Source organism: Thermobia domestica, chromosome 1 (assembly GCF_964235325.1).
Source record: "Thermobia domestica chromosome 1, izTheDome1.hap1.1, whole genome shotgun sequence".
In the NCBI taxonomy this organism is placed as follows: Eukaryota; Metazoa; Arthropoda; class Insecta; order Zygentoma; family Lepismatidae; genus Thermobia; species Thermobia domestica.
This window is the reverse complement of record NC_137454.1, coordinates 224,375,083-224,390,131: the sequence shown is the minus strand read 5'-3', so window position 1 is coordinate 224,390,131 and position 15,049 is coordinate 224,375,083. Positions and strand designations below refer to the sequence as shown.

The 15,049-nt window shown below is 30.4% G+C and overlaps 1 protein-coding gene across 15 annotated transcripts in view; it reads left to right on the top strand.

The window, feature by feature from the left end:
* Window positions 1-15,049, top strand: part of LOC145694314 (uncharacterized) — a 671,298-nt gene that overhangs the window by 606,225 nt on the left and 50,024 nt on the right. For 11 of the 15 annotated variants that reach the window (XM_081770435.1, XM_081770407.1, XM_081770451.1 and 8 more), the window contains 3 exons: window positions 436-547; window positions 5,954-5,986; window positions 7,117-7,176. In XM_081770435.1, coding sequence (XP_081626561.1) covers window positions 436-547; window positions 5,954-5,986; window positions 7,117-7,176 — 205 coding nt within the window. Of the gene's footprint in view, window positions 1-435; window positions 548-5,953; window positions 5,987-7,116; window positions 7,177-12,977; window positions 13,002-15,049 lie in introns of all 15 variants that reach the window. The other 4 variants (XM_081770444.1, XM_081770479.1, XM_081770461.1 and 1 more) reach the window with 4 other exon arrangements.

Sequence of the window (15,049 nt, the reverse complement as noted above, 5' to 3'; positions counted from 1 at the left end):
AAGTTAGTTTTTTAGTTAATTTTATAAGTGTAATTCATATGTAGTACGCTCTTTTAGACACGACTGTCCATCAGTCTTTTAGATAGACAGCATTGTTCTGCTTTTTACCTACTTAGCGTCTCATAGAGTCAATTATACTGTAAATTCAAAATAATTTTTAAAATATATGTAGCAAATTACATATGTTTTTAAGAGTATTATTCAGAAATAGAATAGCTTTAAAAGCTTATATAGCTGTAATACCTTATTCGTGAGATTCTATATACTTATTTACACAGTTTCTGTTTATTTACCTACTTATATGGTTCCAAGTTAAAAATGTATCAAATTACGGTATATATATATATATATATATATATATATATATAAAATATTATATATATATAAAATATCTATGATTGAGATTTTTTCACATGTTTTTAAATTGCCTTTAAGGTATGTACCTGCCTCTGCAAAGTATGCTGTAGATGTATATAAGAATCAGCCAGGAAAAATCGAAGATTATGAACCAGGGCACTCTTCCATAGCAGATAAAGAGGCGAAGATTGTGAGTATTGTTGATATGTTGTTGTTATATTTTAGAGTAAGATTTTGGAACAACGATATTCATTTGTATAACTATATACGTTTCTTGTTTACATTCTTTGTTTATCTAGCTATGTCGTTGATTATATATAAATAAAATTTGGCATACAAACGTTTTAAAGACACGATTCCACCCAATAATGTAAATTCGATTACTTGTGTTATTTATATATAAAAACCTACGAATTTGGGATATGCTACTTGTAATTCTTGTATTCTTATTACACTATGATAAACATTATTAGACTAGGTTCTCATAATTAGTTACATCATATCTCGTATTTAATGATTAATTACATGTCATGCTATTATACTACTACTTTCTTAACATATGATAAAGAACAAACTTCATATCTTAGGTCTTTGATTGTGAATTTAATCGTGGCTTATTGTTCATTGTAATCAATGTGTAAAACTTCTAACAACGAGTAACACAAAAGTAGACGAAATTTGTTCATGTTCATACAATTTCATACAAGTAATAAGACGAATGTGCTACGTAGCGTTGTAAAAACATTAGGAAATAGTATATTTCTGAAGGTATGTATAAAAAATATAAATGTTGACTAAAAAAATTAAAACCAAGTAATATTTAGTATTTTTTTGAGTAACATGCTTCAGTTTTCTATTATTAAATACAGTTCACCAAACATCGTAAAATTATAGGTAGATTGCGTTGAATCAGAGCATATTGTGTAGTCCAGGAGCCATAGCTTTTCTTAATTGAAAAAATTCAGATAATTAGTGAATAAATTGTTTTCTTTCATCTTGATATCTTATGGGTGATTGAACAAATAATTAAGGAAAATACTTACCAATTGCTTCGGGTAGAGTATTGTATTATTTGGGGGTAAAACCTCAGTATTGTGAAGGAAGGATAAGGAAATATTATAATCCTGTGAAATGTAATTCTGAAAAGTAGAGACAGTGAGGTCGGTAGAGCGTGAAGTAGGATCAAGTGCTAGCAAAAAGCTAAAAGGAAAAAAAGAAAATACTGGAGATGGTTAAAGAGAGAGAAAAATTGGTTAGAACATAGTTTGGCAGAAATATGTTCTAAGGAATGTGATAAAAACTATGAAAGTTAAAAGCGAGGAGATGATAATGATAGCAATTAATGGACAATATTACAGGAAATTTATTTCGAAAAAAAGAAAGAAAAAAAAACAGCGGGGAATCATAATGCATATAAATTTGTCAAGTGTTCAGGGCACATAAGATAAAAGTGGGAAGTATGATTAATTTGATATTCTCGTGTAGATTATTTGGTCTATAAGCTATTAAGATCCACACTTTAACAATGATATTAAAATAAATCACTTTAATGATTGATTATCTTGTATAGAAAACACATATACACAAGGTGTATCAAAAAGTACTTTACAGCTTTGGAAACTCATATTGATTTATTTATTTAGCTTGCAGACATGGTTTTGGCATCGTTTTGTAGCAAAATACATCAAGTTTTTTTTACTTTTTACCTAAAGAGGTTCATACAGCACACATTCCATCTGAAGTCGATTTTTGCATTTCCACACAAAATTTCTTATGAGCAATTCTCTCAGTGTCTTTTAATTCTTACACCATTTGTAATTTGTATGGTTTGAGATGCAACCGTTTCCTCAATACACGCTAAACTGTCACGTGTGGGATGCCCAGCTATCGAGAAGCACGCCGGTTTATTTTGCAGGATTGTTCACAAAGCTTTGTCTCACTTGCTCTACAATGTCTTCAGACGTGCGGGGATGATCTGGAGATTTGTTGTGTTGTACCGGACATCCAGTTTCAATAAAACACTTATGCCACTCATAAATAGTAGGCCTATTGGGAGGATCTTTACCATACTTTGTACGAAAATTACATTGCACAGTCGTCGCAGACTTGGATTCTTCAAACCAAATTCACAGCTTACACACTCAGAACCAGTAAAGGCAGACATCTTTGCTGCATCTGCCGCTATTGCTTGTGATGCTCTGTTTCTGAGCTAGTGTACTATGTGAGTCAAAACGTGATGTATTTTGCTGCAAAATGGCAACAAAATCATGTCTGTAAGAAAAATGAATAAATCAATACGAGTTTTCAGAGTTGTAAAGTTCTTTTTGCTATTCCCTGAAGGAAATATTGTGCTGGTAGTAATTTTAAGTCTTATAATGAGTGGTGACTCCTATTGTTACATTCGTGAAAATAGAAATAAAATTTTATCGCTGAAAACTAAGGGTACTAACTCTTAGGAAACTTACTTAATGTATTAACTTTATATAAAACTTATCTAATGTATTAATTCTTCTATACAAAAATTAGCGCATTAGATAGGTTTTGTTCCCTTAGTGTTTAACGATAAAATTTTGTATTCACCTCTGCTTATATTGAAAGAGGGAAATGCATGTAACATATATTGAATATTATTCCTTAGACTCTGATCGAAACTACGTGTTTCTTCCTCGTGAATTGATGTTAAAATGAAAACCGAAAGTGAATCCCATATAACATAAACGTCCTATATATGTATGTACTAACACAATAGTTTCAGTGAATCTATTTTAATACCAGTTTTGGCCTGCATAGGCACCTGTGGTGCATCTGTCTGAAAAAGTACATATTTCAACGTAATATATTTTTTTAATATAACTTGAATTAATTAATCTATTTTAGCACATGGTAGATTGGTGTAAATCGTCCTTAAAGAACATAATTATCTCTTTACTTTGCACGAAGCTTCACTGAAATTAATTAATTCACTTCCACGATTTGGCTTATGAAATTTGCTAAAGAGGGTGTTCACTTCTTCATTTCTGTCTTCTGTAAATAATTACGTGAAATAGTCGCGAATAGGATAAAAGATTGAATTGAGATAATAAACTTATTTTCTTAATATTTACATATAATTGCGAATGTGTTAGTAATCACCGTTCATCAAGTTGTCATTAAAAGACTAGTTATTAATATATATATATATATATATATATATATATAAATCATAAATGAGTTTCAAAAGACGTCAAAGTCTTGTGTTAAACTGATAAAAAAAATAATTCAAAAAATTTTATCACTTTTCTCTTTATACGTATATTGCGCAATTAATTATAACTATGTTTAAAGTGTAATACTGTTTCATTTTGTGTCATAAAAGTCCAGAAATAGTCTTTCTATTATTTGCTACAACATGAGATTTGTCAAGTTCATTTGTTCTAATGTGCACCAGATCTCGTTCTTAACTACTCCTTCTTTATGAAATGTTCGTAAATATTGGTCCATAGAAAGAAATAACTATATTTATACCATATCTTATTAAAGCAAACTTTATTAGTCTCCATTTGTAATGTGACTGTTTTCTTCAATCTTGTCATTCGATTCATTTTGACTCCTCCCTTCACCCATTCGTACTCTCTACCTCACTTGTAAAGCATATATACATTAGACATATTTTGTAATTACCTATTCAAGGAATTACCAAAATACTAACATATCTTATATAAATACATTCTAAAATCTACACTTAACTTTATTACTTCTGTGAATATTTATAATGTTAGGAGCGAAAGCAAAGTAGATGTTCGATTTTTCGAACAAGAAAACCGTCACAAGAAAATTCAACGTGCTGATTACTATGTGACTATCAGACTGTTCGAAAATGGCTAATTTCAGCTATTATTTATCCTTATCTTTGAACACAAACGTTATTTCTATAGAATATAAATACAGAAGATCGGACCAGATGTTTTTTTGAAAAGAAGATCAATTGGTCTCCAATGGAAAGAGTTAATAACTTGAATGTAGACTCTTTAACTCCTTCTTTAGTATAATATCAACCTTACGTAGTTTTTTACAATAATAGTCTTATTTACTATTGCACATCTTGCGAATATAATTTGAAACTGAGAGATAATTTGAAAGTTGTGGCCTTATATTAACATCATCTTTACTTTTAAACAATATTAAGTAATATCATTAAAAAGGAATTACAAGATCACCATTTTTAATTGTCTTATCATCTAACCATTTCGCTGCGGAATTAAATTTTCTGGTGGTTCCTGGAAAAGATGCAATTAAGCAACCAAAAAAATGAAATTTTCGCATTTCCGTGAAATATGGTTTAAAGACACCAAACTTACTATTAGAAATACAATACATAAATTATATAAAAGGCTGAACATATCAAATTCAGTTATTATATTTTCCAGTGAATGATATACAACACATGGTATGTATATATAACACATGGCATGTATATTTAACACACGGCATGTATATATAATACATGACATATAGCAAAATAACATGTTGTAAATGTTTGAAACTGACAAAGTGCAAAATTGTACAATATTGTGTAACATTAGTGTTAAAACGTTATATTTGAAATACATAAAATCTATTCATGGCTATGCAGTCATCTGACTGTTGCTGATTGTTTTACTGTTATCTGGCATTGTACTGGTGTACTTAGCTAGCCTCAAACCCGCAAACACACGACAACAGAAGCGCAAACTTTTGTGTTCATTCATGCTTAACTGTAGAATTCCAAGAAATTGCTGCCAGATGGCAGCACAATCCAACTCATTATCACTTCCACATGTTTCGTATATAATGAGCAACTGAAATCGACTATCACAGCGAAGTATAAACAAAAATAGACGTTATGAACTAAAAAATCAACTTCCGCAGCGAAAGGCAAAAATTCTCAGATCGACTAAAGTCGACGTGCACAGTGAAAAGGTTAAGGAGAATAAAAATAGTAAACGCTTCGTATTACGGATTTTACATTGTAATTTGTATCTCAAACATAAGATTAATTTATCAATCACACTAGTTAATAAATACTAATATAAATATTGAAATAAAAAAGATTACAAGTATACCACAAGATATAAAAGCACATATTAAACTTTTGAATGTTATTTATATGACTTGCATTTATATTTTCATTCGTCTAAACGATTAAATGAACATGCATGATTGATTATTTTGTAATGTGTTGACATACTTGTGTCAGAGTTATTTAATTTGTTCGTTTTACCTTTATGTAATAATTTCTAATTGTTCTTGACATGTTCATATGCGCATATGCTTATATAGAAGAATCAGTAAGCAGTGTCCATTATTATGTTTAAAAGTAGAAGTAGCTGATTTATTTCAAGTTGGAGTAACGAGGAATATTGGTTTTATATAATTATTAATTTTTTTTTGTAAAGATATGCTAGGTGTTACGTATTTTAGTATTATGTAGCGGTTAAATATTTTACTTTCCTTATATTTTTGGGGAAATGGATGTAATTTGTTTTCTGTTTTTGAAAAATATAATTTATTTTTGTTGATGCTTGTGGACTTACTCATGATGGATATGGCACTACTCACGATGATCTCTTTGTTCTAGTGGTGGGACGAGGTGCTGGATATTTTTGATGGGGTATGGTTATCCTAATTCTCTCTGAAATAGACTATCTATAGCAGCAAAATTTTCACTTACAAACAGAGCACATTTTTTTTATCTGAATTAACAAAATTTTAACTTTGACTAATTAACCGTAAATTTGCACAATTAACATACTTTTCTTTCATTTTCTTCTTACTATTTAGAAAAATCAATCTTAGTAATTTAGGCTGCATATCTTTTTATTATTATTATTCTAAAATTGAAGAATGTGCACGATGCTTTTCATTTTCATTTATCTTCCTTCTTTATTTCTTTTTTATTTATTTATTTTTTCTTTTGGTAAATTTTGAAACATTTATAATTTAGTTAAATGTTTGTTTTTATTAGTGCTCAAACCATTTAAGTAGGCATACAATATTTATAAATACGTATTATTATGATAACAAATTTAATTGCTTATTTTTTTTTTAAAAAAATAGAAAATATATATTAAGAATAAAAGTAATATTAAAGTATTTCTCTTTTTAAGGAAGTAGAATTAAGATAAGATTTTGATCATAAAGCCTATATAACAAGTGCATGGTACTTAAAATCAAAATGTAAATAAAAAAAAAGGTTACAAATGAAGTTTTAATTTAATCATTTTTGATCTAAATTCTTTATTTTTGAAAAGTAATGTGTATTATAAGATATTTTAAAATTTATTTAAGTATTAGGCACGTCTTTGAGAGTTGGATTGGTTCTTTATTTTAAGTCATTTAACTTCTTGTTTAAAGGGAATTCTTGTATGTTTTGACTGGAACTAATTTTCCGTTGTTTATTTTTCACTGATTTTTCTCTGTTTTGTTTCATGTGTTGTTCTGAAAACTAAATTTTATTTTGGCTAGGAAAGAGAAATGAAATAAAATAAAGTTTTAATTCGTAATAATTTGTGTAGTTCTGTATAGAATTTGCTATATACTTCAACAAAATTAACAATTTAATTTGTATATATGTGAATAATGATAAATGTGGGTATAACATCTCAAGCTGTCTTTAATGTCATTTTCCTTCTGCATTGCATACTCACATAATTACAATTACTGTTACTAATATACCAAACAACACTAATATGTTTGTTGGTTAACTGACTATTGTTTGTTTCTCTATTCCCATTTTGTAAGTGGTTGGATACCCATTCCACACGTTCTTACCGCCTCTCACTGGATTGGACCCCAGAGAGAGTAAGGTCTTATGTTATTACAATATGCATTTCCCTCTTTTTTGCTGCTGAAGAATCAGTTTCTTTTTCTTTTTTTTTAAAAAAAAAAATAAAAATCATTTCTACTAACGTTCTTACTAATAAAATGCTATGTTGTATGTAACGTTAGTGTCTACGCATGAAAGCATGTTATTAGTATCACTTTGTATATTCTATTCTTGATATTCTTCTTCTATTCTATCAACAATTTCTTTAATTGAAAATAAAACTTAGTTCTATATTATCTACGTTAATTTTACGAGATATTGATGCAATATATTCATGGAATGACATCGAAATATATTTAGAAGGAAAGTCCATCTAGATTGCGAGAAAAGCCTTAAACAAAATTGATCCAGAATCGCTTTGTTTCAAAGTTATTTTCGTCTAAGATCAGTAGTAGGAGGAGAGCGCGGGGGGGGGGGATATAAACAATCGGAGCACTGTTTAAAGTTTGACATCTTGCTATTGTACCTTTACATATGGTTAAGGAAATCATAGTACTCCGTGCAAAACTCTAACATCATCTACCATTATACCAGTATAAATGGTTAATCTCCTTCGAAGCTTCCTAAGAATTGTGATAGAGATAATTTGTGTTAAATCAGAGAGCTATTTACAATTCAAATATATGAGCACTTAAAAACTGAAGATATCTTATTTATCAGAGTTAGACAGTCTGGAAGAGAGAAATTACTATCATACATAGAAGAGGATATTTCTAGGACCTATCTTTTCTCCTAGTGGGGAGCAGGGTAGCTCAGTGGTAGCACGATAACTTACCTCTGATGCGTGGGGTTCTTGGTTCGATCCTCGGTCAAGTAAGTTTGTGGTGGACAACATCGTGTGCGTGGGTTTTCTCGGGGTACTCCCGTTAACTCCCTTATTCTCACTCCACTAATTCTTCCATTATCATTCACTTGCTTTAATCATCGTTTCCCTTAGCCTAAAGAACATAATCGTGGAATGTTAACTGAAATATTTAATTTTTCTCCCAGTTTATATATTACTCTTGTATATATATGGTTAGACTTAGAAGTAACAGTAGTATTTGTGTACAAATATACGGTGATAATACAAGTTAAATTTAGAGTGTGAACAATCACAGAAAAAAAAAGAAAACTTGAGCAGCCGGTCTTTTATAAGAGCTTGATTCAGTGGTAGGTAAGTTATTTTCATTCTTCATTTTCCTAAAAGAAATCAGTATCAGAAGGACAGTATATATATATCTTACGTGATTGATAGAATTCATTCGATCTTGACCAAAGTTAAGATAGTGATAGAACCTTATGAGTAGTAATAACATATGAAATACAGTATTAGTGAAAGATTATTATATGTGGTATGCTATCGACAACTGACGAAATCTGGTGTAGTTGTAGGTTCTGTAGACTTCGTGTAATTTAGTACGTACATAAAATATTATGGAGTACAGATCATTGGTTCTCGAGTTGTTGGGTACGAAATTTGGGTTTGGACTTTTAAAACGAAGGAATATCATTAGATCACAATCGACAAAACCCATCCAATCTTGACCAAACTTGACGAACTTTGTACACGTTTGAGCATCGTGCGAAATATTATGGTGTACAGATCTTTAGTTTCTGAGTTATTGCCCGTTGAATTTGGGTTTTGAACTTGATGAAATTAAGAAATGTCACTGAAATGCTATTAATGGAACTCTTTTAATCTTGACTAATATTAGGATAGTGATAGAACGTACACATATGAATATTTTAGTGTGCAGAGGCCTTTGGTTTCTGAGTTACTGGTCATCGAAGTTGGGCTTCGGCATAATGAAACGTCGTTATATTTTGTATGTTGTCGACGATACTAATCCAACTTTCACCAAATTTGGTATAGTTGTAGACTTTTTTTTATGTAGATTAGAACGTTCATAAAATATTCTAGTATACAGACCATTCGTTCTCGAGTTATTGACTATCGAATTTGGGTTTGGACTCTATGAAATCAAGAAATTCCACTAAAAGCAATTGACAGATGTCATCTAAACTTGATCAAATTTGGTATGGTGGTAGACCTTCCTGGGCTTATTATGCATATGAAATATTTTGTGCAGACTTTTGGTCCTTGAGGAGTTATTGCCATCGAATTTGGGGTTTGGACCTCCTTTAGTGCAAACCTCAGATAAGGTAGTCAGTAATTCAAGAACCAAATGTTTTCACACCATGGTATTTTATGCACATATTAAGCTTGTTGAGATCTACCAACACCTTGAATTTGATCAAGTGGAGACCGTTAATTCCCGAGATATTGAGCACCAAAATGCAGGCTCGGGCTTACAAACCTGTTATGAGAAGTAAGTGTAGCGTATATTTATAATCAAGATTTGTTACAAATCAATGAAGGGAGATTCTATTCCGCTATCGGAAAATTTACTAATATTATTTGTAGGCAGTGCTGAAAACTTCCTGGGAAATTTTCCGCTTTAGAAAATCTCTGTTTTTCGTTTCCTTCCTTCTCGTATTTATTTATTTGTTTATTTATCTGATATTAAGATCATATTATTTAGTACTAGACTGCAAATTAAATAATGCTCTTTTTTTTTTACTATGGATATATTGTGCTTCTCGGTTGTGTTGAAAAAACAGAAGAAGTTTTAATAACAGAAATTTTATTGAAGATTCCATATTGTGACTGTAGACTTCGTCCAAAAGCACAATATATTTCTCACCCAAAGGCCTATCCGGTTGCAATGATGTGAACAGACTTTGGGGAAGATGGCTGAAATTCAGCTCAAATGTAGAAGAGACTATGTAAATTCTACGTATCAAAAGCAAATTGTTCTAAAATGAATGAAATCCACGAAACATTAGCATTAATGTCAATGGAAAATCAATGAAATAAATGAAGTCGTTCACATATCTCAAAAACTATACTAAGGAGTTGGCTAATTGAAAGCTTATTGCAAAGACATAGTGAAGAACTTAAAAGCGATACATAGTACATAAGAAAAATATGAATAAACATTGTCAAAAGTCAAGTTGTTTGAGTAAGATCAATAATAATGATAAAGTATATGCATCTTCTACGAATTACCCAGGGCGCCCCACGCGGAGGTTACGTGCTTCAAACATCTCATATCTGGATTTGGAATCCAGCCAGACTTGATTTAGCACGTAATGTGACGTTTGATCTGATCACGTGACACAGTCTGGTCCTTACAGCAAACCGCGTAGACCCTTTTCTTTTCCCAATTATTTTTGAGTGGATGAACATGTTTTAGTAGATTCTTCGAGTCGAAGTTTTTTTAATTTAAAACTTGTGACACTACTCTATAATTGATAAGTAATTCAATACGTTTTAGCAAAGGAAATTGAATCAGAGGGAGTCTACTTTGGAACATAACAACAACAACAATGAGAGTAGTAGCCCAATACCATTGGCAATTTGAGGAAACTAATCATGTAATCTCGTTTACTAGACAAATACGCTAATAATGCTTCACGGCATTTGCGAATTCATTTTCTACGGAAATCTAAAAGAAAGATTACTATTTCACTGAAGGTTGCTTTTTCACTGAAGGTTGAACTTCAATACGTCTTAAAATGTCCTAACTTATGACATTAAAATTAACACGATGAAACTTACACTGTTCTTATAATGTTCTTAATAAACTAGTTTCAATATGATAGATATGAAAAATCAAAATACACCTTTTCATTACTTTTCATTGACTTTGAAGTTACTTGGATTATTAAAATATTATTTTGTAGAAGATTGTCAAGGAAATAACTCAGAAAGGAAGGCAAAGTTTTTGTTTAAGAGAGGAAGAAAGAAAAAAAAAACTTCCGAAACTATCGACATTAAAACAAAAATTTACTCAGTTTTCTAGTTACATGTTGTCCAAAATACAATTTTCTTTTCTTTTTCTCCTTTTATAGTTGGTAAAATTTCTTAGTCAGTTGTCTAGATAATATTTCCTTTTACAAGTTCTTTTGGCTATATTGCTTGAATTTCCAATCGGTGTGCCACTGCCCTAAAGTGAATCAAGATTTTGTAGGAAAAAAAAAAAAAAAAGGATATGCATATATTCTAACAAAGTTGCCTCTCTAAGACCTTTTCACAAGATGTCTCAATGCGCAATATGTTGAAAACCTCTGAGTTAGCCTGTTATGACTTATTTAATCCACTGTTCTGTTTGTCTATTACAAAATTTATGTTATATATTCATAGTGTAAAACATTTCCACATGAACTTTCTCTTTTCTATAACAGTTAAATTTTCTAGAAATCATTCGCATTACACTTTAATCTTGGTGTAAATGGATATATTTAAATTATAATTTATAATAATAGAATTAGTATATTTATTTTTTCTAAACTGATTTTTTCTTTCTTCTTTTCGCGGTTTGAAAGCGTATTTGCATATTTGAAATTTGTTTACTTCAAAATTGGAAGAGGTAGTTCAAAGATTGGTTACGAAATTTTAAGAATTTACAAGTACGAAAGTGAGACTAGAGAGACTGTATTATTAAATGTGATTATTCTGAACTTGAAATGTGCAAATGTCAATTGTAAAGTGTTCGGCGGAACATTGTTTTTCTTTTGTTAGAGTATAATGAAAATATTTAAAATATTTACTTAGAATGGAAATAATTATTTTGGTTACACTATTCCACATTATACAATATTATATTGTTTTCTTATTTTCTATGAAATCCTTCATCGAAATTCTAAAAATATATAACTATAACTAATTCTTCAATTTTACTATTTTGGTTATTAACATTAACAAAGTATTGATTTTGACGCTCGTGGTCCCGGGTTAGATTCCAGATGGAAGAGGAGGAATGCATTACAGTGATTCGGATTTCCCTGTAAATTGGAGATCCACGTCTCTTGCAGCATTCATTCTGAGGAGGGACTCTAAACTTTACAAACAACGACAAAATATTGATTCTTCCTATATTCTATATATCATCTCCAATTTTGCGTGATAAATTTATCTTCCTTATTTGTTGGTTTCTAAGATGTTAAAGTATTATATTTTAATTTCGTTTAACAATAAATGCAATTATTTGTTCCATTTTATTGTATTTAATTCTGAAGTAATTATAGCTTCATATTCTTCTAACTGTTCGTTTACAAATACATGTAATTTTAACTACCTGAATCAAATTTCAGATTGGTGTGCCGCGGTGGCTCAGTGGTAGAGCGTTCGCATCTGATGCATGGGGTTCATGGTTCGATCCCAGCTCGCGCCAAGTAGGCTTTGTGGTGGACAAACACCGTGTGCGAGATTTTTCTTGGGGTTCTCTCGTTTCCTCCCGCTTTCTTCATTCCACCATTTCATTAATTTCTCGTATTCACCGTCTCCTTTAGCCTACCTGGCATAATCGTGGGACGTAAAACTGAAAGATTTATTTTCATTTTCAACTTTGAGATTAACGGTTATTTTGCAACATAAAGGATTTAGGCGTATTTCGTCACATTTATCAGTCATTTTTGAGTGACGTTTCGTGAAATATTATAATTTGTTGCGTTCTCAAATTTAGGTGTTCTCGAACCATGATATTTTTAATAACAACAATTATAATCGCAAAGCAACTTGCAGCAAAGTCGCGCGTGTAATAAGTATTATCGTATTTAACATTGTATTTTTTCTCTTAGTTATGTCATTTTTTTCTCAGAAAAAAAAAAACACTTTTTCTTTTAAAGTCATAGAACTATATGCACTATCAACTGTTTTCTTTCTTTAAATGTATTGTAATACGTACATACTTTAGCTTCATTTTTTATGTATCCCATGCTTTCTAATTAGCAAGAAAAGGAGCCTCAAGTTAAGGTACTTAATATGCTGTTCTATATATATCTTCCTTCATCTTACAAATAAACTGTTATGTAGAGACTACAAAGAAAACAATTCTTGTTCTCTGTAAACAAAAATGCATGACATTAAGCGCGAATATTTTATTTATTTTATCTACACGTTTTTTGGCTTGAATATTTTCTTGGTGTGACTTTTATGGAACTATTTTATGCATGGAGCTACAATTCTTGAGTTTTACAATAGGTATATACATAATCGTTGTGAAGTATTTTGTTGATCGTTTTGAGTGAATTTGTTGATCATTTTTAAGTTGATATGTACCATATAGATACATTAAAACTTTTTCAATGTTGCTGATTTTTCTAGTAATTGTGGAAGTATGAAATTAGTGTTTATATATTTTTTTTTAAATTCAAGTATATACATGTGGTAATTAATGACTGAATAGTATAATTTAGAAGGTAGTATGCAATTTTACTTGTAAGACTAGATTGAAGTAAATGAATTGTTATTAATAGTCGTGTTAAACAATATGTTAAACTTTCTTTGAGAACACTTGTGGTTTCAAATATAGATCAAGACAATCACATATTACTAAAAGAACTCACAGGATGCATATTGAATAGTGAAATACTAACTTTGAACTTCACGGAAGCTGCCATTTTATTAATTTATTCGTATGCGTTTTGGTGATTCCTTGACATCATCATCGGTATGATTATTAAGAAATTTTTACGTTGCTTAGTGGACTCACGTAATGGTAAATTTTTAATCCTTACGGAAAAGAAAAAAGCACAATTATACTTTGTTGACATTTAACAACACAACTGAAAATTTATTTCTCCAATAATTCACTTGAAAGGTTGATGAACTTGTGGCCTCTTGTTTACGTCGTCGTAAAATAATTTGTGGATGAAGAGTGTTCTTTTCCAAAGACTGAAAACTTCACTGTTGTGTTAATCCACTAACCAAAGTAAAAATTCCTTAATAGTCACGTACCGATGACGGTAACAAGGAGTTATCGAAACGTATACGACTAAATTATTAAAATGGGTACTTAAGTGGTGTTCAAGGTTAGTATTTCATTATAATCACGTATTCTTTGTTTAGTGCGGGTGACCTGGGCTCGATTCCCGGCGGGAGCTCATGTAGTTGTGATCCCACGTTAAACTGTAGGTCCACATCTCATGTAGTCTCGCTTCTGAAGGGATGCTAAACTCTGATTCAACCAACGTATTGTTTGTTTGCTTACATTTTTTTTCCAAAACATTCTATCTATGAGTATAAGTAAAGTTACATTTCCTTGTAAAAATTCGATGGTCAGTTTTTTCTACTGAGTTACAATAAGTCTAGCTATTTATATATATAACACATTATTTTAAAACGATATTAATGTTTTGTTAATAAGTTGATTCATCTCAAGAGAGATTTAATGGATGATATATTACAATGATGTATAACATTTTCCCTCTAAATCGTATACATAACAATAAATAAATAAGTAAATCCTATAGAGTAGAAGTGTTGGATATAATATAAGAATCCAATGTGTAAGTTATGTAAGGAAATACGAGGCAACTCCTACTTTATACCGCAACGAATGTGGAGAAGGTCGAGTATCTACGCATTTCCAGATTTACAGCCCAATGTTCTTTTAAAGATAATTTATTATAAAAAATATATCAGTAATTCAATTATTCAGTTACTGAACGCAAAGAGCAATACAGTAAGAACACAAGGAAGCTATTTTGTTGAAGTGTATGACATATACTTTTTGTTTGACTCCTTCAACTACCGACTGGAAAAGTTTTTGGTAAGAGCTGGGTAGTAATTATTTAGCAAGAAGTCAAGAAATAAATAAATGAAACTGTAAAATTTAAGAAATAAAAAGTGAACACAACTGAGTTATAGCTCACTTTTAACCAGTATTATTATAAATTTTGCATATGTTAAGCGGATAAACTTCTATTATATTTCTTACCAAATAACTATTTCTGTAAACTTTTCTGATACTTTCTTGAAAAATCCTTAGTTCAATGATTGAAAGAGTCAACAAAAAATTA